The following is a 27,633-nucleotide window of genomic DNA, read 5'->3' on the forward strand; positions in this document are numbered from 1 at the left end:
TTACAATTTTCTGTTTGTAATACCACAGAAGTGTGGGTTTGAATCATTGTTTTTCTCCTTCTTTCTTCCTATTTACCTAAAAGCCTTTCTGAGACTCCCAAACATCTTTGTCCTCCGCACCTCTGCTCATCCTCAGTTAAATTGGAACTACCAAATGCAACAACCTAAAGAAATCTCAGTGCTCGTGGGGTATACAGTTTTGTGGATCTGCACTATCCAACAGGCACAGTTGACTACAGAGGTTGGCACTTTGGACAATCAGTGGGTTTAGCTGACCTTTTAAAGCACTACTAAACATATCTTGTCACTCAGTCTTCCTCATAACAGAAAGTAGCTGTATCAGAAAAAAAAGAAAATGTGTAGCAAGTTCATTGCATCATTTCAGAAATCAAAGAAGAGTTTCATGCATAATCAAGTCACCCAGGGAACATCCCCTGAATGTTCTTTCCTGGCAGATAAACATTGCAAAAGCAGACTGCATTTACCTTAAGGGAACACAAAGTTCTCTGAGGGTGCGGACTCTCTTGGGCAATAGGTTCGGGGTCCTCACACGACTGATAAGTGTTATTCTTCTCTATCAGGTTCCTTATTTCAACATCCAGCTCTTTACTTTCACACCTGCTTAGAAAGAAATACAAATGTTAAACTTTACACAAAAAGTGTGTAAAGCACAGACAAGCTAAATCAGTCAGCTGTCTTCTGAATGTGACAACGCAGGCAGCAGAGCTGGTCCTGCACCGAGCTGCTGCTACCTTCCTTCCTGGTACGCAATGAGAGAGCACTGGAGCAGCGTCACACAGGCAATCTCTAAGCGCATTGTGGCAGAAATTTATTTAAAACATTTAAACAATCAGTCTTTATGAATTTTACTACCTTGTGTCTACAAAATCCTAGTCAACCCTTTTGGGGATTATATGAAGACTGTCATGTGCCCTCACCCCCCACCCCCCCTCCCACCCCCCCGCAGTTTCAAGAATTTAGTATTCAACTTCAACAAAAATGCAATCAAAATGGTTCAATTGGTTTTGAACTCAAAAACTAGGTGCTCAGTTCACAAATTTTTTTGATGACACATTATTTTTTCTGTAACACTTTGTAATAGATACCTGACATGCGTTTTAATTTTTTTTTTCCTGAAAGTTCCTTTTAAAAACATTCATGCCTTGTGAAGTTTGCTCTATTGTGGACACTACAATGATGTTTGTTTAGTAGGAAAACCCTTTTCTTTCTCTCTGCTAAGAACACACAGGACTTCTGTGCACTTAAGTGCTTGCTCTAAATTTGCAGAACTAACTAGCAATTAAGGCTGATTCACCATAATGGTGGAATGTGACTTTCAGAGGATGGACCAAGGCATAATTAAAATAAACCCCAAAAAGCCCTAGACCTAACCCAAGTTTTCAAGAAATACTCATGTCTTCTGCAAGCTCAGACCTTCATTTCCCAAGCAGCTTAAGCCAACTCTAAATAGAATTAATGCATGACCGGAGAGCAAACTGCAAGGCTCATAACTATTACCAAACTGTTGCAGCAATATTACCTCTTGATCTAGGCAGAAAACACTAAATTATTCATTTGAACTACAAGAAAAAACTGTAAGCAGTAAGGATTTATCAGTTACACTTCTTGCAGTTTAGACAGACAATCCACAGGGATCGCACTGCACATTCTGAGGAAACTCCTGAAGGGCAATTAATAAAATTATCCAACGAACAAACCCATCTGTCCTAATCATAAGAGTAAAAAAGTGTGGTGAATTTCATGGTGATAGCATAAAATGGTTGGCTTTATTCTTGATATTTACATCACACACTAACAGAAATGTATTTTCATTAAGCATGAATGCAAAATCATTTGCAGAGGTACCACAATGGAACACCAACAGAAGCAAATAAGGACGAGTAAAACTCAAGGGCTTATTTCTCACTGGCCGCTGGCAGTTTTGGAGCTGCCATGAAGCCCGCTTGCACCAAAAAAAAAAAAAAAAAAACCCCACATTCATGGCAGAAACAAGATACTTGGATGTGGTTCAAGAGCTAGACCTATGGCATAGGGAAACAGGACTTTTACACAAGGAACCAAGACCAGGGTTTTTTGGCACTTGAAGGTCCTGAAGCACTAGAACACATCACATGATTTTTCTTCTCCACACAAAGATATTTCTTCATACTAATCTTTCACTTGCTTTTTTTTTTTTAAACCAATATAGCAACTAGTGTGAGTTCAAAGAAACAGAGTACCCAGCTGGGGAGAGCATTGTCTTCTGTTAGATCACTTTAACTGGCCGTAACTCCCTTTCAAAGCCATGCCGGTGAAGAGAAAGACCTTCTTGATGCACATTTTCACGAACTTCCCTTCAGTGCAGCAGGCTGCAGCTGCGCTGAACGCTGGTGGCAGTTTTCAAAGCCTCAGCTGCGTGTGGGTGGCAGGTGAGCCCCAGCAGCACGGGCACCGCGTGGCAGCTCGTGAAGAAAACTACAGAAGCAAAACAACAAACCTTGCAAAAGAGATCCAGCCCTTTTCTCTCTCGCTTAATGTTACAAAATCTTGGATAGACCAGTGTGAGTGGAGCTTTTTCTTTTAAGCACTTCTGTGCTACGGTTCCTGGACAATAAATTACCAGGCTGCAGCATGCCCAAACGCTCTGCTTATAGCCTTCACTTTTAATCAGCTACATAATACAAACTTCACAACATAAGTAGCAACACCCCTTATTCTCTCAAGTGCACTTCCCTGGAAAACAGCATGTTCAGCTCATTTGGACTCCTATGCCTGACCCAAATTCCCAAATTCAGATCAGATGGAGATTGCATTGCGTAACATAACTGGATATACGCTGTGCAGAGCACTTGGTGCTTTTGAGGATGCTCGGAAGAATTGAAAAAACACAGCACAGAAGCAGTCGCTTATGGTGGGGTTTTAGGAAAAGTGCATGAAATTATATTTACATAGTAAGGGAGAAATTACTGCTGCAGCCTCCTTAGAGCCCCTAGCAATGTGGCAAAAGGAAGGGAGATGTTCAGTAAAGCGAGGTGAAATGTTACTAAGCAGTATTGAGGGATTTCAGACAGAGCTGCTAAAATCACAGGCCAACATTTTCAGACTGAGCTTTCAAAGCTTCAGGTTTTTAGCTGCGCTCAGGCAACCAGCCAAAGGTAGGCTAGTTGCTCTCCTCCCTCCTTGCTCCACACGCCTCCCATGTGAGATCAGTAAACCAACCAGCTCACCGCTTAGCTGAGAGAAAAACTCTGGCCTACAAACAGCTTCTGGTAAAGGGTATTTTGCTCATCGCCCAAGGTTGCAGTCACAGATCCTGCTCCAGCTGCAGCAAAGCCAGCCAGAGTTTAACTCTTCTACAGCCCCAGTCACTTCCCACCTTCACTACCTCGCTACTGCAAATTACCATCCCCAACTGCCAGCACAACCCACTCACCCAACTTGATTGAAGTAGTTTGGGTTTCTTAAACTCTTTTAAGTAAAAGAAAGAAGCTTAGACTAAAACAACTACTCAAAATAAAAGAGCAATGTCTATGTGCAGTCCTGAGGGCAGTAAACAATGGGGCAGCAACCTCTGGCAGGAGTGCAGCAGCAAGTATTTAGGCAGGCTGCACTCATCTCTGCTGGTTGTTCAGCCACAGCGAGAGGGGATGTGTGACCACAGCCTCCTGAGATCAGAGCGTGAATCAAGCTGGGAAATACCCCATCAAGGTGGTGGGTTGGCTTTAAATATTTCTTTTCAGCCAGGAAGTGTTCATTCCTCTGCTCTGGTCCCTACAGTTTTTCTGACTCCGTGGCTGTAAACGATGTTCACCTCTGGCTGCTCCCACCCTGTCACTCTGCACTCTCCTTCCTGGGCTTAGGAGCACCTGGGCAAGAGCAGGAACCATCTATGCAGGGGTAAAAGAAAGGGAACTGCAAAAGGCTCAAATCCCTACAAATTGATTGCTGCTCTGTAATATTCCTGTGTTTCAACAACATCAAAAAAGCCATAAAATTCCTTCATTGACTGGATTTCTCAGTGCATTTGGTTTTCCCTCAGTTTTCTGACCAGAAACTGTTGTTTCGTTTATCTGTATTTTAACGTTAGCCACTCTGATAATTGGAAGGATATATTTACTGTGGCTTAAAACGTTAATCATATCTGATGTATAGATCCATTTTACAGCCTGGACTTTCAGAGCACGCAGAGGATCTGAGTGCTTGAGTACGTTTTCAAGATACTGGTGATTAGGAGCTACCCCAGAACAAGACAGTTCTTGATCATTACCTGAGCTTCCCCTGGCGAGCTCTAGAGGGCACAGAGCATTTAGCTTCTGCAGAAAGCAGTTTTTTCAAAACTACTTCTAGTTTTGTGAAGTTCATAGAGGTACCTTTCTGCACCATTAATACCCTTACTGTTCTACGCTGTTGCCAACATTTTCTAAAATTAGGTATATCAGTTTTGAATACTTAAAGTGTGCAAATGGGCAATCTATTAGAAAAAAATCAGAAAAATGAAATCCATTCAAATTTGGGAGATGCAGGTTTTTTATGTTTTGTAAAATCAATCATCGAGGAATATTAAAAGCATTTTTATGTGGTCATATGGGACAAAGTATATATTTTCTATGTGCAAAAGCTTTCTAAAGTGTATGAAGATATAAAAAATACCCAACATACACAACTTATATAGCACGCTATGAGTAATACAGAAGCCCATGAAAGATTAGAATATTAACACCTCTTTGTAAACTTTGAGTTAGTTGCTAAATTTCCTTTTTTGTGAAAATTAAGACATTTCACATGGAAGCAGAACCTACAGATGGACAAAGCCGGTGTCCCAGCATAAGTCTTAGCAGCTTGCAGGAAAAGGAAAGAGCCCAACCTTACTCAATTTCCATGCCATATCTAAAAATCAGTAGCTGATATCCTTCTAGCCATGTCCTCCAAGAATAAGAAATGAGGTCTGTTCTCTTTGGTTTGGACGTTGCCATATCCATGCAGGATTTCACTGCTAGAGACTAACTGTGCACCACATTAAAGACATTTTCATTTCTCCCATGTATTCACCTAGCTGCCTTTAAAATGGTTTTCACTTTTTGCTCTACGGTACATCTTCACACCATTTCAGTTTGTAGGATTTATTGGGTTTTTGTAATTAATTGTTTATAAATGGTTGTATTGTTTTTACAGCAATTCTGTTTTTCAGCTGGGACTCAGAAGAAAAATTGTTCCCAGCACATGCTTCATATGTGAACGGGACTGAAATTCCTACACAGATCAATGCCAGCCGGTTAAATAAACCATGCTGGTATGTCTGCCCTCGCAGAATTAGGCAATGAAGTGCTGGTTGTACACACACAGGGAATTTCATTAAACTATGCATGTAACTGAGCCAGAGCAAAACCTATATTTGGGCCGAAGCTATCACTAAAGCCAGAATACAATGGCACTGGAAAGGAAGCGCAAGATGTGGTCACCAGCGGCTTCACATAGCATCAAGCGCACTACTTGTAGTCCATCTTTTCCTGGTCAGGAGAAACAGCAGAAGACAGAACAACTCCCACTAATACATGCTTTCATAATGGAGCAGCAACCAGTTCAGCTCCTGATGGCCTGCCCCATGCTCTTTTGACAAGCCACATGCTTTGGGCTTGTAGCAGCATAGATTGACGGCCAAGAAATACATGTTTATCAAATAGCCAGGTACAAGGCCCACGCAGAGTCCCAGCTCGGCAGCTGGAACCATTTATGAGCTCTTGGCTCTTCCTGGCTTTCACTGGAAACTGGCATTATTACTTACTAATAGCAGTTAAGTGGCAACAATGGACATACCTACAACACGTCCCAAGGCATTTATTGCAAAATATTAATACCAAAGGCATATAACTATTTGAAATAATAATTTCAAGGCTGGTGTGCTGGGGTGGTTCTCCTATGATTGGTGAAAGCACAAATACACACCATAAACAATTGTGAAAAAAGGTTTTAAGCCAGGATTTACAGCCAGACGCCAACACCATGGAGTCATATTTTGACGGGAAATGAATTCCAGAGTCTAGGGGTTAAACACATGCTTCATCCCCTTGGGTGGGCATTTGTGATGCAGGAGTCTTGCTTGGCTAAACCTAAGGAGCAGATCCATGGAAAGAAATAAATTTCTGCATTTGAAATATGGAGGACAAACTTGTCTGGATAAATTAAAAACTATGGCAAATTTCAAGGCGAACCCTTTCAGCTAATATTTCCCCTATTTATGATCAGACACTTCATTTCAGAAAAAGGCCTTTAGAATATGGGAGAGAATGAGACCTGAATTACCAAGTATTTAATCTAATTTGTACTAGAAATAGACTTAAAATAGGAATAAAGTTAGGCATATAATTCTTAAAAATGATAGTTTATCTGCAGAACTAGCCTATTCCTTTATGTTCCATATGATTTTACAGGATTTTTCTCTCTCTCAATTCAGTTTTGTAGAATTCTTGGATTTTTTTCATGTAAATACATTGGGATGTTTATATTAAAATCTTATCCAGTTAAGACTAAATGATGAAGAATTTCCGGTCCAATAAGCAATAGTAAGAACAAAATTTTGCCAAGAAAACAAAGAGACTTTTGTTACAGAAAAAAAAAATTGCAGCCTCATGAGCTCGTACAAGTTTAGTAGATTCTGAGCTGATAGAGAATAGTTACAATGTGGTGCAGCTCCCTAAGGATCAGCGGTGCTACTCCAGTACTCAACACCCAGCAAGCGGATCTCCGCTCAGACTTTAGGCTTGGGAATTTGAGCCAGATCTCTTGAAATGGAGCTCCACTAGTTCTATGGTCCACCTCACATATACCACCATAAAAAACAGTTTATTGGGCACAAAGCGTACTGCGCTGGTACAAACACAAAAAGAACACCTGCCTTTGACAATTATGAGGATATACTTAAAAAGATTTTTTTTTTAAAAAAAGCAATGCATTATTTCAAATTATTTCCAACTTAATTTTTTAACTCAAGTTTCACCATAAAAGAATTCACCCAGTATTTCAAAAGTGTAACTGGAAAGCCATTCACCAGCAGCATCTGAGATCCACCTAGCAGAACAACTGCATTGTCTTCGGAGAGAGATGTCCCAGATGTTGAGAAAAAAGTGCTGGCACTGTTGCCTAGGAAGTAAGTGTGAGATTAGAAATAATCTCACTCCAGTCCCAAGAAGGGAGCTCCATAAGGCAAGGTGTATGATAGGGGTATAAAACACGTACATATTGCGACCATAGCAGAGAAACCACTTAAACTTTCGCTCAAATCTGATGTAGCCAAAACATCTGCCTATCACCCCATAAACGTCCCTACACTTCTGCTCCCTTTACGACAAAGGAATGGAGCTTTTAAGGCACATTTAATGGCCAGCAGCTGTTTGGCTGTTAAATGCCACATCTGGAGAAGCTGTGTGCTGTTAATGTGAACAGAAACAATTATTCTTTAACAATTTTGCTTAATTTTAAGAATTACGCAAATCACAACAACAAAAAAGGTGCATGTTCTTGATGGAAACACATCTGGTTTCTCTGAAAATAAACAAACAAAAAAAAAAGAGGCCAGTGATTAAGTGAATCTGCACCTAAAATCTGTACCGTCTCAGTGAACACAGAAGTAACGCTACTGATACACAGGCACTTAGTGTCTCTCAGACTTTGACTATTCCCCCCCAACAAATACGCAACGTGCAAGAAGATGACAACTAGCTGGTTGCCGTTAAATGGCACATTACTTATCACACGGTGCTGCTCCCCTCCGTGCCTGGAGGTTCCTGTCCTTTGGGACTGGGTGTCAATGCTGCCGTCTCACTTCTGAGCCCTGTAACAGCCTGTACGTTAGGAAAATAACATCATTCCCCATTCACTTGGATCTTCTGCTTAATTATACTACCAAGACTCTAATTGAATTTCTTCCTGATGGCCAGAATTTAGGCTGAGTTCAAACCTCAGGAAAGCAAATTATTTTCACCAATTTTCTCGGGCTTTAAGCAAGCCATGAGCAATTTACAGAAGACTGTCTCTCTGAAGCAGCGATTAAATGGAGCACTGTCACCCAGACTCATCACCCAGGACTCATGTAGTTGGTGTGGATCACTTGTGGAAAGGGAACTGAAGTTTTGCCATGAAAAATCAATCAAATGGAAAGCTCAGCCAAGCAAAACCACCAAGTAGCATGTGCTCTCTGAGCAGATGAATTCCCCAGCTGAAATGCACACATGCAGAAAGCTGGTGGGAGACAGCAGTAAAAGTGTTGAAAGAGCTGAAAACTAAGAATTAAACAAGAAGGGAGACAAATCTAGATGTTTTCAAGACCAATAGCTAGAAAAGCTTACACCCCTTTTAGGACACTGTCCTAGCCTCAGCAGGCACCTTTTTTAAATGGTCCCCCTCTCACAGCCCTTTCTGGACTGGCTGCTCGCTCCACAGACGTAGCTTGAGCACCATGAGTCTATTCTGATCTTACATGTACTCCTTTCTGTGGAAAGCTGTGATTCTGATGCAATTATATGGCTGACATTTTTAACCAGCACTTTACACCACTATTCTTTCTTTTCCTGAATCAGGCATCACCACAAGCAGAACAAGACTTACACACAGCCCATTTTGCCTCCTAGTTCAGCCTCAGCCAGAATATGGATGTGGCATCAATGCCTTCCTGACCTGGGCTCACAGCTTGGCTGCAACACTGCAGGAAAACAAGTCCATGATTCATTTGGGTCAGTGTCTCCCACATAGACCCGATATTTTCAGTGATCTACTAACAGCGCAAGCAGAATAAACAGATGAACACCATTTGGAAATGCAGCCAGGAAGTTTAACATACAGTAGCTGATGGAGGACAACCAGCTCTGTTAAGTCAAGCCAACTTCTTGCCTGTGTTTGCTCTTAGGCAGCCAAGCTGAAAGGCAGAGGAAGCTCACTGCATGGCTGTGTCGCAGGTCCAGGGCTTCAACTGCCAGCAACTGGCACACGGTTTCACCAGGGATGCCATCGCCAGACAGGAATGTGGAGCCTCCCTCCCTTCACAGAGAGAGGCTGGAGTCAGACTACACTGGCAGCAGTTCACAATGTCTTGAACACATGGGAAATCCCAGTCCACCAGGTATTTCAAATCCACTTATTTCACAATAAACTAACCTGGGGAAAAATGCTTCTGACAGAAAGAAAGAAGGGTAGGGTATTATTTCTTAAGCTTCCCCAAACGCTCTACAGTTACCTTAAAACAATTTTTCTTTTTTATCTCTCTCTCAAATCCACACACCATAACTAAGACTTTTTAAAGCTGCCTTTTCTCAGCTACCTCAATTTTTTTTATCTTGCCGAATACGGCAGTATTCCCTGGAACACTCAGCACTATTAATATTCTTAAAGCTCCTTATTATGCACTGACAGTCTTAGAAAGGCATCGCCATCATCACAGCCTCAGTAGAGGCTGTAGTCATAATGTGACCTCTTTATATCCTACAGTACCATCTCTTTTACTGCGATCATTAGTAGAACTGGTATTAGTTCACAAAGCAGCAGGTACCCAAAGAGGTTGTCAAATCTTCATACTTGGAGATATTTGAAACTCACCTAGACAGATCCTGAGTAACCTGGCCTAACTAGCCCTGTTTTGAGCAGGGTGCTAGTCCAGATGACCTCCAGAGGTCCCTTCCAACCTACACTATTCTCTATGATTTTGCTCTTCTCTGTACAGAAAATTTCCATGTTTCACTTATTTAAACAGAACTGATACAGATCTTCACAGGACAGATTAAAGCAGAAAAAAAAGTATTAACCCCAGGTCTCTGGAAGACAAGTTTATTGATACATGCACTCAACTATACGTTTCCAATAATGTAATGTAAAATACTTTTTTAAAAATAAAAATGAAATAAGTTTCTTCACATAAAACTACAGTAGTTAATACCTTTCCATCTCAACACACTGATGGGAGCACAATTCTAGACGATTCTCCGCATCTTTATTCTTCCTTCTGACCTGCTCACTGTGAATCTGTTAGAAATAGGGAGAAAAAAAGCAAACTTTAAGGGGAAATAAAAAGATTAATAACCTACAAAGAAAAATTTAAGTACACGATTACATTGAGAAGAGATAACCATGTTTCGCCTGCATTTCTGTTTTCTTTTTCATATACCATAAATGGCTGACAAGCAAGCCAGGAATCTATTTCCTCCTTCCCAGCATCATCCTCTCACAAACCCACCACTCTGTCAGGGTCAGTTTTGCAAGGGTAGAAGCAACAACAGTCTCTGGCTGCGGTGGCAAGAATCTCCCCAAGGAGCAAAGCTGTCAGCAGTCACAGGAACATCGGAAGTGTTGCAAAAAGGTCTTTTATTATTCATCCTAAAAGAATCAACTATCTTAAATACTCTAGAGTTCGAACATATCCTCACATTGACTAGAAAATTCACATGCTTCAAGGAAGGGTCCAGTAAAATTACTGCTCCAAATTTAAGAGGATTTGACTAATGAGTCTGAGCTAGATCACTTGGAGAGAAACGAAAAGGAGCCATGGGCGAGTTATTGTGCACAAGCACGTTGTTCAAGAACTATACAAGCTCCTAACAAGCTTCCCTCTGGTCAGGGCCAGCTACAGTCCAGCACTGCATTGCTGCATTCTCAAAGAGAAAGGAGAGGGGAAAAAACCCCGCACCCTTCCCAGAGAAAAGAGCACACATCAGGGTAACAGTAAGCAGTTCCCATTTAGATATTTCCTTTTGGTTGAAAACTTGAAATGGGAAGCAAGCAATCTTTTTGAATTGCACGAGGTACCACCACCTTTCCATCACAAGTGGGAGAACAGATGGTACAAACAGTGAGCCAACGGCACCTCATCCAGAGGAGTCATTCTGCTCCTGTGCTGCAGGCTGGTAACAGCCCTGGATATGTTTCTTCAGACTACGTGGGACATCTCCAGCTCATCAGAAAAGGAGCCCAGATGTCTTATTCTTCTCTTTGGATCAAAATGACAAACAATAGCGTTATAGTAGTTGCTGCAATTGGAAAACCGACATGTTTCGTAACACCTATTTTAAGGACAGCAACGTGACCACTGAAGTAAAGTGGGGAGCCATCAAGAGTGAAACCTGCTATTCATAAGCAAAGAAGTTTCTAATTACAAGTCACTCTATTGGTAACATCAACAATATGAAACCACAGCTGAACATTTTATAGAAACCATGCTGCTTCATCTATGTGCAGAGCAGAAATTTAAAATGAAAGGTTGCCAGGAGAAGATCTGAGGTGTTTGGCATCCCTCCCCCTTCTTAATTCCTGTTCCTGCAGGCATTTCACACATTTTAAATACATCTGGTAATCACTAATTACAAGGATCCTATTAAAAAAAAATGTCAATTCCGTTTCACATGAAACTTCATTCCAGCTTGTCTGAGTTTTATGAGTGTCTGTTTAATCATAACAAAAACATTTTAAAGTATGGAAAGCTGTATTTGTTTGATTTCAGTGGGAGCTGCAGATACGGGGTACTAATGAGAATTTAGCCTTATTCTGGAGTACCTAAACTTGGCTTTTAGGTATCTAACTCAAAAATACAAAAGTTGAAAAATGTTGGCCTAGAATGAACACTCCCTACCCCCACTGAAACAACAAAATAATAAAATCAAATGACTGTATGAAATCTGACCACACTTGTCCAAAGGAAAAAAACCCACCACACCACAGAATTCAGACTGCTACTCCATCTCTAATTCATCCCACTAGGCTTAGACATTTCAGCAGTCTCAGATGCATTTGTCAAGTTATGCATAGTATTGCAGCCTGTATGCTGAAAAATAAACCACTTTAAAGGGATACAGGTTACATGTTACTGAAAAGAAGACAGAAGATACCTATGCTGGTAAAATTCATGCAAGAAGCAAAAAAAGTTCTGAAAAACGGAAAAGGACAAAAGCGTTGAAGAGCACAGAAAAAGGTATTCATTTATTAGATGGGTCACTTCCTGGATCTGCAGTGACAGGATGGTGAGTCGGATTCAGGGGCGCGAAGGGAAGGGGTGCCGCACGCTCCCTGCTGCGGGTTGCTCTGGGTTCGCACAGTGGGCGCTCCGGCTTTTCTGTGGCCCTGCTCTGCCAAGCCGGGGAAATGTACGGAAAGGAGCCGCGAAAGTTGACAATTCCTAAATAACTGCGCTGTCCATCTGCACACCCAGCCAGCGTAAACAAGCAGTTCTCCAGAAGTCCTACTCCTAACATCTGCTGGGGCGGGGGGGTCCCCTCCCCTGTGGTTCAACAAGCTCTGCCATACATATCTCCTGACTCTTAGTCATATGCAGATTTTGCAGCGTGTCCCTCAGGGTTGGGCACCTTCATTTAACGCATATCTGTACAAGCCAGCCCAGCTATCAGAAGCCATTTCATCATCGTAGCATGGGAGCACATCCACACTCTTCCATTCCATCCCAGACAAGGGAAAAAGTAGTAATAAGTTATCTGCAGTGATAGCTGGCAAGATCCATCCAGCTGAGCATGGTCAGGCGAGTGCCAGGCTAAGCAGCATTGCCACCTGCTTTGATTTGCTTCCACTGTTTCTCAAACTATTGATGTGCAAGGGACGGCTGATGCAGAGTAATGGCTTTGCCTATCATTTGTTACAGGTTTTTAGTAAAGTGCGTCAGTTCTGAAAGGCTTTTTTTAATTACTATTTTTTTTGAATCATTTTTTATTCTTCACAACAAAAAATATACTGCAATGAGTCTGACCTGTGTTGGCAGCACAAGCTGTGTTAAATCCAAATCTACAGTCACGAATCCGAATTAAAGAGATGCAACTAGGTTATTGTATCTTGTGCAAGTGTTTGTTATTAAAATAACCATAAGCTTTTACAACTATAAAATGCAATTTAATGCTGTAGGTTTTTATTAGATCAGACAAATTGAAGCAAAGATGGATAAATTTCAGCTACTTCAGAGAATTAAGGCTCTGTAGAAAATAGGGGGTTATAATGGTCATGTAAAGTATTGCTCAGAATTACATAAATTTTCTGCTTTCTATCAAGGCTTTTAAGAACAGGAACACCCTGAAGTAAAACAGGATCAGTTTTGCTCACAGATTTATGGGTTTTCGCAATAATTGAAAATGTTTGGCAAAAAGCACACAAAATTCCCTTGGTGCTCACCCACCAAATTTATCAGTGCCCCACGCACTTCTAGATATACCCGAATAGGCAAAAAAAATCACTTTGTGGCTGGAGCATTAATTTGCATTAAAAATAAATAAGTTTTCCACACACAAAAAACTCGTATGGAGAAAGAAAGAAACATCGCTCAAGAATGACAACACCAATTCTAATAAAATCTTAATTATAAAATCGATCAAAGCCGGACAAGGCACTCATCATGCTGTAGTTTCAAAATGTTAACCAAAATGCATTTCACCAACATCTGTATTGTGAACATTAAATCCTGCACTGCTCTTGCCCCATTCTCTTTTTCTTTCTCCAAGCCTAGTTCTAGCTTAAGAGCATCCTATTCTCCCAAATGTTTACTCATTTTCCCTGAACTCGCTCTGTAATTCACTTGTTCTTCAGTTGTACCCAAGCAATATTCTATGGGAAATGAGTAAAATGAGTGTCAGAAACGAGCCAGCCTAAAAGAGGTAGAAAAGGCAAAGGAGATTTTTGGTTTGTTTTGGTTTTCATGTCCAGATCAGCTCAATGATTCAATTTTACAGACCACCACCATAAACAGATGTATTGTCACAGTGAAGGGAACAGAAAACAGATAGTACACTATAAAAATGGAAGTACATACTAGGAAATTACACATAAGGAATAAAGCCATTAACAAGTTACCATTTCAGTGATACCTATTTTTGTATTGTGAAAGATCCAGGGTGTGTCACAGCCAGACCAAGTAAACTTCACTCATTTAAGTATTACCCATATTGCAAAATAGCTCCAAAACAAAGTGGAACATATATAATCATAAATGCTGTTGACAAATAAGCCAGTAGATTACACATTATCTGTGTGTGGCTGTTATGTAGGAGGAGTGGGAAGGAGAAATGGATTATTACTGTAAATGTGATCAAAATGGAAGAACAACCTGAGAAATAAAAAAGCATTTGATGAAAGAGAGCCTAAGCAACACTCACTGCAAATGATCTAAAACAGGACTAAAGCCTTCTAGATTTTTTTGCTCTGAAGAAGTCAAACACGTGACATTTCTGTGATCTGCTCAGATATTCACAGGTCTGGTGCTCATAGTAGCGCTAGCGTGCAGTGCAGCCAGCCATGAACACATCATTGCATTACATGTCTTTCTGCCTTTGCATCCAACGCTCTCCTGAAAATGCAGCTTCAGTCATGTAAACGCAGCACGAGAAGAAGCCACAGACAAACACAGCAAAATCTGCCAGTTCTTTTCCTCCCCCGTTATTTCCTGATAAAGTGCTGAAACTTCAATATTAGACAGTTTCTAACCGAAATTTGAAATCTGAAACTTGATTTTTGCTAAAAATAGAGAGTAGTTACGTTCCTCAGTTCTGTCCTGCCTGATCTGGTTCAGATAAAATGAAAGTGGTACCTGCCCTGTGTGATGCAGGAAGATCTAATGCCGAATACTTAAAACCGATCTCGCCATTAAGCACCATTCTCCTAGGTAGATTCAGAGCAGCAATAACCCCGAAAAGCTTCATTCACAGATGCCCTCCCATGAAGCTGTGATATCCACAACTTGATAAAGCAGTCTAGTTACGTTTCTTGGGATAGTCTCAAACTATGCAGCAACTGAAGTAAATTAAAACCCAAATCAACATAACCCCTTGAAGTGGACCAGACCAAGGAATGTGCCAATTAAATGCTGAACACACTATTTCTACCCAAAACTGAATGCCTAGCTTTCAGTATAAAGCAGATGGAACTCCAGAGAGACTCCGCACTGCAGGTTCTTTGGCTCTGGTCCAGGAAAGGAAGATGTGCAGTGTAATCTCTGCCTTTGCTTTGTCGTGCGGGATGCAGCAGGGAGACATCGCACAGACAGTGCCTGTTGTACAGCTCTTCGGTCCTACCAGTCCTGGTCTTCCACCACTGGCTGTGTGAAAATGCTTCCCTTGACAGACACAAACTAGTTTAAGTGGTGGGTACAAGACACTGTTTTAAACTACGTGATCTTGTTAAAAATCAACATCTCACTTTTTCTTAAATTAAAACAGAGAGAAAACCAATTTTCAGACATATTTTTCTCTTTGGAAATAACTCTGTTTAATAATTTCTAAACATCTTGGGATTGAAGATCTCGAGAACTACATCTAAAAGTGAGAAACTTGTTCCCCAATGAGTATAGATCCCTTCTTCAAGCAAAAATCAGTGGCACAACTGTTACCATAAAGCAACGACAGTCATGCCTAGGGCTCGGGTGACAGACTTCTGCATTTGAGCTTACCATGTCAGTCACTCCGCACAGGCATTTGTACAGATGAGTTTAAAGCATACAAACTAATTTGAAAGTCTACAAAACATAAGTTCAGTGACAAAAATATCATGACTACACTTCCAGTGTGCAAAAAGTCATGTAAGAAGTGACCAGAGTAAGCTATAAATATCACCAAGCCATCAAAGCCACACATAGCATGCTTCAAAACACCCTCAGTACTTCTCTGGATTCCTGTAGTCACCCCCTCTGTCCCATCATCAGAAGCCATAAAAAAAATGAAAATATTCAGCTCTAATTATTACAAGGTTATGAGTTTTCGAGTTGAGAAGATTGAAGCTTTTCTGTTTTAGGGAGGTTTACAACACATTAAGAAGTTGCTAGAAGACAGATGATGACAATCAAAAATGTCACCTAAAGATAATTCCAACATTTTTCTGTGTTTTGAAACAAATTTTCACTTTCAAGTTATTTGAGCCTCTCTGATGTTTAAATGCAGACTGTCACTGATTTTCAGACACTGCACATAGACTCCTCAATTTTAATAAGTTTAAAAGAGATCTTTTCTTCACTGGAAAATGCTAGGTTTGACTGAAGCCAATTAATGTACACAGGTCTGGGAGAAAAGTCAATGATACTTTGAACACACCTATTGGATGCAATTTCTGTGGTAGCAAATTGTTGTTAATAGAATACAAATTAGTTCCAAAAAAGTATAAAATAAGCTGCTAAAATAAAATCCTTAATAATAAATATCTTTGATTTTTAAAAGATTCATTTATCAAGAAATCACAGATCTGTCCAATATACAGAAATCTGCCAAGTATAAAGATCTTCAGAAAAACCCTTGCAAACTAGGCATATTTCACGGTATAGCACTGCATGAGCCTTTCCAATGGTATTTTCTCATGATCTATATCCAACTTCAGTTAGCACGACAAATTATTTGGAGGTGGGCAAGATGGGAAGGAAGTACTTTGTACTCAGATGTCAGCTTTAAATTATGTAGTAAAAGACCCAGTTGTTTATTACTAATCACTGCCAAAGAATGGACAAGAAACTTTCCTAGAGACAAAACACGGAAGATAAAAGGAAAAATGTTGCAAGATAAAAGCAAGATTAATAACTATGATGTTCGTTGATAGTGCCCAGCATAGTTTTTCTGAACAATTTTTAATGGAGATCTCACTACAGTGAAACTGTGATGTTGTGATAGGAAAGAGAGATGATGGAACCTTCTTGTGCAATCCAAGCCAAGAGAGAAAAGTTTGGATCTATCAACTCTAATGACTTTGGAATCCAGTCTCTGCAGCATAAAGAGGTAGCACAGTAACAGAAAGGGGATCGATCGCTCCAAGTACAGGGCCCACATGGCTGGGAAGGAAGCGAGGCGGTGAAAAAAGAATTCAAGATATAAGCAGACTTACGTACAAAAAGTTGTGCAACCACGAAACAGAAGTTTAACAGTGGGAAGGTAAGAAGGACCTGATTTACTTGAGGAATGAAGCCCTGTTTTATCTAAATTTCATGCTTTCCAGCCAAGCTTCAAAATCCCAGGACAAAAAAGAGAAAGAAGAGCCCATTGAAAGGTAGGAACAATCTAACAAGCCAATTGCAGAGAAACCTTGGTATTGCTTGGCTGGCAGGAACACCAGTCCTAAGCAACTCAGAAATGTACATTACTTTCCATATGTTCTAGTGTGTCCACACTTCTGGTAATGCGGTACCACTGCTGCTAGACATTAGGACTCTGCCAGCAGCATCTCACGGTGTACTAAGGATCCAGAAGCAAACCAAGTGAAGTTGACCCTTTAGGAAGCTCTCTTTTGCCAGGCTTCTAAATGGTTTGCTGTTAGCATCTTGCAGTCCTCACAGGTGTACTGACAGCTTTTGCTTCAGTTTGACAGTGGGGAGGTAGAGCCGTCTGGAGTTTCTACAGTTGCCCTAGCACAACGGGTATGCATGCTGTCTGGCAGCAGACACCACTGATTCTGAAAATAGAAGGGTTGCTTGTCACTACAATGGATAAAAGTACTGCAGCTTTATGTTTTTATCAAAATAGTAATTAAAACAAGAAGGGGAAAAAAATCACATGCATGTTTGTTTTCTTCTCCCTCTACACAAACCTCATCTCGCTAGTCCTCATAGCTCACCTCATTTATACTTGTTAGTCCAAAACATACCACTTGAAATTTATAATACTGTGGCTCCAAGTATTCCTCACTCAGGGTTAGAATGCATCAAAACTTTTTCTGAGATACAGATTTAATGCAAATTTACAGCAACAAGGCAAGCAAAAAACCCATCTAGCCCAGAGTCCTACACCACCCTCAAATGCTATATGGATTATAGAAAATAGTTTGTAGCAGATGTGGATTAAGGGCCCATCTCCTAATTACAGATCCAGCTAAGGGAATCCTGTCTGCTCCAGTCAGAGTCAGTAGCACGGGGAACATCTGGTACATGTGCATTGAATACTTGTATCACCAGATTTACCCTAAAATAACTGTTTAGCCTTAATGCTCTATATGGCAATAATTCTCCACTGTTCTTGTACCTTTCATCTTCCAGCTTTGTGTAAGAAAAGAAAGAGAACGCTGCTATAGCTATTCTATACAAAAATTATGATGCAATTAAAAAAAGTCATTTAGAAAAAAAAACTACTCGTAAAATATCAGGTTTTGTATTTGAGATGTCTTTGATATACGACAAGGGAAAAGAGGCATGACTTCATTCTGAGGCTAGGTAGAGAACCCACTGATACGAGCTTCAAATTAATGCCGAAGTTACTCACCATATTTAGGGAAGGTGTTTGTCTCCGTGCTGCTAGGTTAGGACGTACTAGTCTCAATAAAGGTTCTCTGAATCAAATGAGAACTAAGTGGTTTAGAGGCAAATATATATATCTCTATCTCTCTCTCTCAAGGTTTAACCTACGCCCCAGGCTTAGGGAAACCCCTTTCTTAAAGTCATTCTAACGTTGAGAGCGTATTCATATCTCTCAAACAAACACAGCCCACACAGATCTACTTGAAAGCACTGCTTGTAAGAGACCACAGAGGATTCCCTCTTGTTCTTCTGATTACCATGGAACAGTGACACAATGGTACGCCCACACACCAGCAAAAGCTTCTCTGTGGGAAAAGCGGCGGTCTAGCACGGTGGAAAAGTTGCATCAACTCAAAAGGTATAGAACACAAATATTAATCTAGAAGTAGAATAATTTACTGTAAGGGGCAGATAGGTCAGGTACCCATTTCTAGGAATGCCTTCTAATTAGAATGTATTATGAAGATTTCCCTACAGAATCAGCGCTCGCTTCAACCGGCTACTCTCCTCATCAGAAGTGACATTCAGTTCTGCCCCCAACCAGAAACACTACGATATCGTATCTGATTTTCTCTCTGAGGAAGAGGGCGTATAGAGGTGGAGACTGCAGAAACGTCTTCCCTTCACCCGGACAAGAAGTGATGCAGCATTTTCAAGAGTATATTATTCATTTCAGTCTATAGTTCACTGCACATAGGAGTTGATTAATCAAAGTTCACAGATGCTAAAAATTAACATTGTCACATTGTTACCTAGAAGTGACAGATTCATGGCAGGTATGTTCAGAAAAACGTTGATCTTTATGCCTGATTCTTGTATCGGTTTCAGTTTTGATGACAACAAAACCCGTGCAGTTTTCCACCAAGGAGTAGAAACCATTCTGATATTTTTAGGAGACTCCTGTTGTCTTCTTCCTGTCTGTGCTCTCCTGAGGGCATTTTCCTTCTCCTAGCAGAATTTCACCACTTAGGCAGCAATAAACAGTGGCAAATGACCTCTGTTAACCCCCACCTTCCCCACCAGGGGAAGGGGAAAGGAGGAAAAGGCAAAGAGACTTATAAACTGGAAATTTAAACAGCTTCTACTAATAATACTAAGAGAAACAATGCAAGATACACAAAACCAATATTGAGTTTCTGGCTTTGTGTGCTGTGGGGGCTGCTGTCACACCAGCGGCTGACGGGCAGCACCAGGCAGTCCCAGACTGGCCTCAGCAGTAGATGGGAACTGGACTCAGGGATGCACGGATCGGAATCTGGATCAGGATCGCAGGCAGGACCAGGTGCAGGGTTCTCTTCAGAAGCCAGTCACAGATGAAAAGAACGAGAGCCTTGTGATCCCCCAGCTTTAAAATGAGTGTGACATGGCATAGAATACAGTGTTGGTCAATATCGGCCCCTCCCTGCAAGTACGGCCCTCTACGACTCCTCACTTGTGGAACATAAGAGGTCTATCAACGACCTTGGCTGCTATAGCAATAATTATAAGCCTGAGCCTTTTCTGCCTTCCATTCCTACTGTTAGCTCAGTAGAACTATCAACATCAGGCGTTATCAGCTCTGGAGTGGACACTGTGTGTAAAACACGCAGCCATGTTCAGAAAAAAGCAGTTACTTAGAAGAACTTCGCTGTAAGGAAAATTCACTAAAGAGAATTGGTTCCGTTTTAACCAAAACCAGGACACAAATATCCCAGCTGCTCAACAGAGCAGGGTGAATCTTCTTCTCTCAACTCATTTACCCTCTGCCTCTCTCATGTACACAGACAGTAATCATTTCCAAATTCGTGTTGAATTCACCACAGTTTTGTTGAAACAAAACTGTTTTGGAGGAATTTGCAGTTATAGCATAGGAAACAACAGGTCAGGGTCAGGATGTGGGAGACCAAGGTCCAACACTTTCCTTCAGGGAAAGGCGGGGGGTGTTTAACTGTGTTTGTAACTCCTGGATAAACATTTTAACTGCTGGAGTTACAGGGTGATTTCTCCAGTCTTTTGCAATAATAGTCTTCCACTATATATGAAGTATTTATTGTTAATTTGTTGGAGAAAACATTAACGACTTTCATTTGATGTTTCAGATACTTACCAACAGATTTCATATTTACTGTCTGCTTGGTAAAAAAAAAAACAAAAACAAAACAGAAAGGCACCAACATCTTCCACTTCTTCATTCACTCAGCTCCACATCAGTCACTACTTCTTACCCTGATCTCTGGTTTAGTTTTATATAAGCATTTATAAAATGCAGAACAGCCTCCACAGGGGAGGTTTGAAAGCTACCCACCAGCAAAAGCTCAGTAGCAAACTGCTAGAGCACTGTCTTGGGAGGCGAGTGGCATGTGTTCAAATCTTTCCAAGCAGCAAAAGGAATCAAAGCCCAGAGATGCACCTCTGAGGGGAAATGCTTTTTCCACTGCACGACAGAGTAACAGGGGAATAGCATTACTTCTTCCTCAGTAATGCATTCACACGGAGTACAGTGAAGCTAGCCTTCTATGGTTTTGGCTTTGACTGCACTCACACACGGCTTTTGACTTTCGACTGACCAACATGCTTCATTTCTATGGGGCTGGAAAGAGTTTGGAGGGTGGTTGTTGTCATTTTGTCATCATCTGTCAGCTCCACAACAATGAGAGGGCTAAATTAATATTTTCCATGTGTGCTGTTCCTGGGTATAACATCCATTACCTGTGCAACCACACCACTGTGGTTTCTGCCAGGGAGGCCGGGAATAATCAGATTCCTCCTCATCCAGGACCAGGCAAAGCCAGGACTGTCAAGCCTTTAAGGTCAGGTGCCTTCTTACCTAAAAGCTGCATGCCGTCCCATGAGTTAAGTGACCAAAGGTGCCAATTTATTCTGGGAACCGTTCCCTGAATAAAATGCAAAATGCTTACAAACATTGTAACTGGGGTGATTCTGAACCGCAGACATTTACTGTCGTGCTGGGCTACTTCTAGCACCTCTCAGCAGCCATGCCCAAACACACGCGGGAAGGGACGCGCTGTTCTGTCCACCGCAGCAACAGCTGCCTGCTGCAGAGACGAACAGGGAACGGCATCCTTGCTATTTCCAGAGAAGAGGAGATGAAAATGTGGGCTCTCCCTTTCCTGTTAACACCAGCTTAACAGCTACCTTGACTGAAACAATCATATTGTTTCACTTTTAACTCCTGTAGATGTTAGTGATACGAAAGTAATGACATTTTCATCACAGCAAAGCAGGCACAACAAAATGTTTTGTGGAGACAAAGTAGTCAATGGAAAAATTCAAGGGGGAACCCTTTCTCTTAACCTCCAGTGGAAAATTGTGGGGGTACAAGCAGAAATCATATCTTTTTACCTGACCTCCCTCTATTCAGAAGAGGAAAACCCCTTTGGCTACACCATACATAACTGAATAATAAAAATTTCATTGCTTCTTATGCATACCCCAGCCACTTATCCAGAGAAAGTCCAGATTGGATGGCTGCCATTCAAATTATTTTATTGTCCACTGAAGAACTGTTTGTTTAGGGGCTTTCCATAGGGGAAAAATAAGGAAATGAGTTAGAGAAAATTTAATATAATGCAAAGACAGAAGCTTAAAGTACCGGATCCTAGGTGACTTGTAAAGGGCTTAATTGCCATGTAAGTATTATTCTGGAGAGAAAACACCACTACAAGGAATAAAGGAGACTGGAAAAAAGAAAAAGCGCCGTTTCAAAAGTGCTCAAAAAAGTTTGGGCCTCCAGTGTGCTGGAGAGGAGGCTGAAGACAGATTTGCTGTCCAGGAAGTTTCTGGGATTTAGTTTTAAGTTTACACTTTAATACCACACTTAGGGCATTAGGAACTCATTCTTCTGAAACAAGGCAGCCTGCTGTTCTCGACATGAGCGTTACCCACTGGCTGTCTACAGCTGTCCTCCTCTCTTCTTGGTGCGTGAATGAGAACTGCTCCCACGCACTTATGTTTTTGTCAAACTAAAATACTCTCTTCTGCTTCACTCAGGAACAGGTTGGCCGCTATCCTCCTTTTAATTTATGTATTTCTTATACAGGTTCAAATGCCCCAGTTCAAGAAGTAATGAGACAGTCCCAGCTGTCATGTTTTTCAGGTAAACTAAACAGTTAAAGGTGAGGGTACCTTTTATCAGCACCTCATGCAGAATTGAAATACATTTTTGTGCTCACAGAAGTGACTTTCCCAGGGAGGAAGATACTGCTGCCCAGTTCTACCCTAAATTTTAGTGAACCACTTTGATTTTAGTTTGGACTAAACCAGTTTTTGCCCCAAATGTACTAAAAGTCAAGGCACTTACCACCCATTTTGTTCCTGCTCCCTGTGTGGCTTACTGCTTTGCCACAAATGAAAGACCACCCACAACCAGTTCTCCCTTTCTCACAGAAAAATTGAAAATCCTCTGAGGTCTTAGATGGCGATTCAATCAATTCTTTATTATTACTCAAAAATATTCTTATACTATTTCACTGAATTTTCTTGAAGATGTTCATGAAGTTGATATGATAACAACTATGAGAACAGGCTTTACAGCAGGCCAGCAGCATGTTCCAGCAGAACATCATTTCCTACAGGTTTGTCAATTCCACAAACTTTAAGTATGCAGCTTAGTGTCAAGGAATTTTGATTATAAGTCTTTTTTCTGGCCAATAAGGCCACCTTGATGTCCAGCTGGTTGCCCACCCATTGGTTACTACCACTACATTTTTTACTGAAATTTTGCAGTGTTTAAATTCTGATCCAAACTGGAATTAAATCTAATTTTAGGCAGTGCCTGAATTCTCCAGGGAAGGGATTTCTCTTTCTGCATAAGCTTCAGAAAGATTTCTTTCCTATCCACACATAGCTTAACCTGTTTGCCAGTTAACAGGAGAGGAAACTCAACCCTGAATCCATACTGAGTTTCCTGCTCTGTACGTCAGTGAAATTTTAAAGCAACATCCAGCGTTTTGACAGAAATGTGACTTTTACCTCATGAAGACAGGCGGTTTTTTGGATGAGGCAAAGCATGTTCACCCAGATTCAGGGACTGCCAAAAACTGCAAGTTGCAGACATTTTTCTGCCTTTGCTATTTCAACAATAAGACCGGACACAGAGTGTGGAGAACTTACATACCTCATACTAGTAGAAAGCATTTTCTCTATGAGATAATCTATCACAAAACTAAGTTCCTGGTCTCTGATTGTCTTCTCAGCAGCAAGGGAGTGCAGTAAGTTACTATGTTCACCTGGAACAGTGGATACCTCCACAGAAAGGGTCAAGGATAGACTTCAAGATGTTCAAAGCTAAGTTCAAGAACACAGAAATACGAAGGATTATCACAAACCCCATTGCTGCCCACCCTAAGAGTAAGGCACACACTCTTGACGCTAACCTGTCTTTCTAAGATAGATGGTACGAGAATGTGTGTTTCAAAATATGTCAAAAAACTTTACAAAAACTAGCCACTCTCTTCACAATGCTTGCTTGGCCCTCTGTATAGAGCATTTGTGGAATTCAAGCACAGCAGAGGTTTTGGTCGCATTAACTAAAGCATCACTGAAAGTTGACAATCATAATAAGCAAACACTAGAGTGATGCTGAATAGGGTAATACACAATCATACCGACCAGTATTGTACAGAAAAGCTACTCCCTTAAACAGTAAGCTTAGCCTGCCTTAGCCAGCTACTACCACTATTATAGGTTGTAAATTGTCAAATGAGCGCAGGAGCTACAATAGTCTGGGTTAAAAATGAAAGGAAAAAAGGAAGTAAGGCCTGATGTACCCAGTGAGAGCTGCTAGTGTTTGCCATCAGCAGAAATGGCTGAATAGAGGAAGGTGCCTTCTCCTGGGTTTACAGCTGACGAAGGACAAACAGGGGAAGCGAAGGCATCTTGTAGGAGGTATTCGGGCTGCTGATGGACAGGAAGAAAGGCACTTTGGAGGAGAGGAGTGTGGTGAGGGGTGACATATCTACTACATTTCAGGTCAGAATGGTACTCTTTCTCAGCTTCTCTGGAGGATCTGATGACCTTTTCACAACCACTAATGTTCATCCTAACTCTGAAGCAGAAGTTTTCCCCCTCCCCTTAAAGCATATGAATCTAATTTTCCCTTTTTGTGAAATCAAGAATAATATCTGTTTATAATTTTGCTATATGGTTGTGCAAGACATACAAGTGTGTGGTGAAGCTAATAACCACATTAGAGAGAGAGGTCTCTCGTGGTTAGAAGCCAGATCCAAATATTTCTAATGTAATTTCCATTACATAAGCACATACACACACAATAATCTATAAAGGCAAACATTCCTATACATCGTCCTACAAGAAAACTGTCTTAGAGATGTTTCCTGTTACCAAAAGAAAGGACTATAAAAATGAAGGAACTCCTGATCCTAGGCTGCTATTTCCACCTCATATGACCTCACTTTTATGGAAACTGTACCCTTGTGTTATTAAGTTCTTACTCATAAAACAGACAGAGACAGTGTGTAAGCACTGGGGAACCATCAAGAAAAATGTAAAAATTCTTTGAACAGTAAAGAAAAATGTTGTTAAAATCATAATTTTTTTATAAGTGATGTCAGGAAAAGCCATTTGCTGTGGTGCAGATAAGGACCCTCTTCCTTCTCCCCCCCCCCCCAAAAAAAAAAAAAAAAAAAGAAAATTAAGACACAAGTGCTTGGAGCACTAGGTTGTTGTAGCAAACATACAGTTTTACTTCCCCTATGTACTTTCCTGACAATTGCAACCTAGAAAAAAAAGGTTAAGCACTGAAGATTATTTTACAAAGTAGGGACACATATCTATCTATTAACTATAACCTTACTTTAAACCTTTGCAGTGCAGTACCTCTCTGTGCATCCTACTTTCAAGGAAGCCTTAAACCTTAGAGAGACACAGTTAGTCCAATAAATATTCTATTACTACCTGTAAGTCTTTCAAATGTTAGCAAGCATTCAAGTTTAGTTCAACCTAGTTTCCTAAAAAAGCATATTCAGCTTTTGCAAACCAAAGATGGATGAAGCAATTGAATATATATGAGAGGATTATTCAAACAAGCCATTCCACCACAGGAGAAAATTAGTAATTGTCATAGAAACGAAATGAAAATATTTGACTATTAGCAGTTCACAGTCTAATCAAAGAGCCAAGGTGACCTTAATTGCCTATGTAGAGATCTCACTACGTAAATGGGGTGCCATTTTCAAAATTGCTACACGATGCATGGAATCTCTTCCTTTTCAGAAGAAACAAAAGCACTCACAGAATCACACAGAATCACAGAATGGTAGGGTTTGGAAGGGACCTCTGTGGATCATCTAGTTCAACCCCCCTGCCAAAGCAGGGTCTCCTACAGCAGGCTGCACAAGACCTTTTCCAGGCGGGTCTTGAATATCTCCAAAGAGGGAAAATCCACAACCTCCCTGGGCAGCCTGTGCGAGGGCTCCGTCACCCTCAGAGGGAAGAAGTTCTTCCTCATGTTCAGAAGGAACTTCCTGTGCTTCTGTTTGTGCCCATTGCCCCTTGTCCTGTCGCTGGGCACCACTGAAAAGAGCTTGGCCCCATCCTCCTGACACCCACCCTTCAGATATTTATAAGCATTTATAAGGTCCCCTCTCAGCCTTCTCTTCTTCAGGCTGAACAAGCCCAGCTCCCTCAGCCTCTCCTCATAAGAGATATGCTCCAGTCCCCTCACCATCCTCGTAGCCCTCCGCTAGACTCTCTCCAGTAGCTCCTCATCTTTCCTGAACTGGGGAGCCCAGAACTGGACACAGTACTCCAGATGAGGCCTCACTAGGGCAGAGTGGAGGGGAAGGAGGTCCAAATTTTCCAAACCAGCCAGAGTTCATGCTATGCACCTAAACACCATATGGATTTGTCCAGTGCACACTCAAATGGTCAGCTCACAGTAACCATGTTTTATCCAGGCTTGAGTCCGAGCCAGGCCACAGATGTAGATTCCTGACTGGACTCCCGTGAACAGCTAGTTTGGGCCACCAAGCTGCCAGCTCACACAAACATCTCAGTTCCGCAGCCAGGCCTCTGGACCCTGAAGACACAGACTAATCACTCCACCCAAATCTGGCTTTGACCCCCCAGACCCACATAGGTGTTGCACTGTGATGAGGCTTAACAGTTTCTGCTAAGCATAAAGTGAGACAAGTCTGCACTGCTAGACCCTGAGACACCCTCACCTGCACACACTAATGGGGAAGCCCAGCTTTACTCACCAGTGACTTTCACTGGAGAAGCCTGACCTGCACTGGCCAAGCTGGTCAGCTTCCAGACCCAGAGGGTCTCCACAGGGACCCACCTGAGTGCCTCTGAACCACACTACCCCAGTACACAACACAGGCTGTCATGAGGGGCAGCCCAGCTCCTTTGGTCCTGCTATCCAAAGAGGACAGCAGCTAAGTAAAGTAGGCATTTTAGGACATCACTATGAAATTCTGAGTTTTTAGCATTTAAATACCTTTGAAGAAAGGTAAACCCAAAAGCATTTTGGGGGGTGAGGGATGGAGCTGTCTATGTCCTCCCATTCATCAGCACAGACACTCCTCACGCTGTTAGGAAACGACTGCCTCCAGAGGTCACTGGTTCAGGTTCAGAGCAAGGACCCTTAAAAGCATTCTTCCTAAGGAAATCCCCTCACCTTCAGTTAAAAGTATTTTTTAAATGTTCTTTCTCTTAAACCATTAGTCAAAGGCTATGGGAAATGGTACATCTTTGTGGCTTTTATTAACTTATTTCCTTTACAGCAATATGCTGTAAAACCAGTAGTGAGACTCTTTTTAAACTCAAGTGTTACTGTGGGGCCTTCAGCAACCTCATGGTCCTTTTCAATGCTCAATAACCACCACATCTTGATATATAACCACCACCTTCTGTATCTTAATATTGAAGACATTGATACATTTCTTTTAAATGGTGCCTTTTGTGCATGGGGGGGGTTGCATTCCTAGACAGCCTAGAGTAAAACTGGTATAGCTGAGTTCTGTTTAAATGACAGATAAAACCAGAGAGGGACAAGTGAAAAAAAAAATATCTTTTTGGACAGAGTCCAAAAGCAGCAGAGAACAAGTGGTCTCACCTAATGCTGAATACAGAGGTAGCTGTCACCAGCAGAATGGGGGAATCTGGATTACAGCCTGTAGAAGCTCTGAAGTAAACTGTGAAAATGAGGGAAATCCAGAACTGGAAGGGGGAGAAAAGTGAGAGTTCAGAGAATACACCTGGATTGTCTGTGTATATCTGTGGACACGAGAAGGCCGGAGGAACAAAGGCTACTGCAATTGAAATCTCCTTCTCCTGTGCACTCACAGAGGCATGCACAGAGATTTGTAATGTGATCAAAACTCCAGCATGACAGACAGTTGTAGCAGTTACTCCAGACAAAAAAAAAAGTGATAGAT

The 27,633-nt window shown here is 41.3% G+C and overlaps 1 protein-coding gene across 4 annotated transcripts in view; it reads right to left on the reverse strand.

The window, feature by feature from the left end:
- The window catches only part of TNIP3 (TNFAIP3 interacting protein 3), a 53,282-nt gene extending 43,280 nt beyond the window's left edge, over positions 1 to 10,002 (reverse strand). For 3 of the 4 annotated variants that reach the window (XM_075422193.1, XM_075422194.1, XM_075422191.1), the window contains exons 1-2: positions 9,923 to 9,994; positions 486 to 621 (exon numbers count right to left, since the gene is read on the reverse strand). In XM_075422193.1, coding sequence (XP_075278308.1) covers positions 486 to 621; positions 9,923 to 9,930 — 144 coding nt within the window. In that variant the 5' untranslated portion in view covers positions 9,931 to 9,994. Of the gene's footprint in view, positions 1 to 485; positions 622 to 9,922 lie in introns of all 4 variants that reach the window. The other variant, XM_075422192.1, reaches the window with a different exon arrangement.
- Between the last annotated feature and the right edge of the window lie 17,631 nt (positions 10,003 to 27,633).

Source organism: Opisthocomus hoazin, chromosome 5 (genome assembly GCF_030867145.1).
Source record: "Opisthocomus hoazin isolate bOpiHoa1 chromosome 5, bOpiHoa1.hap1, whole genome shotgun sequence".
NCBI lineage: Eukaryota > Metazoa > Chordata > Aves > Opisthocomiformes > Opisthocomidae > Opisthocomus > Opisthocomus hoazin.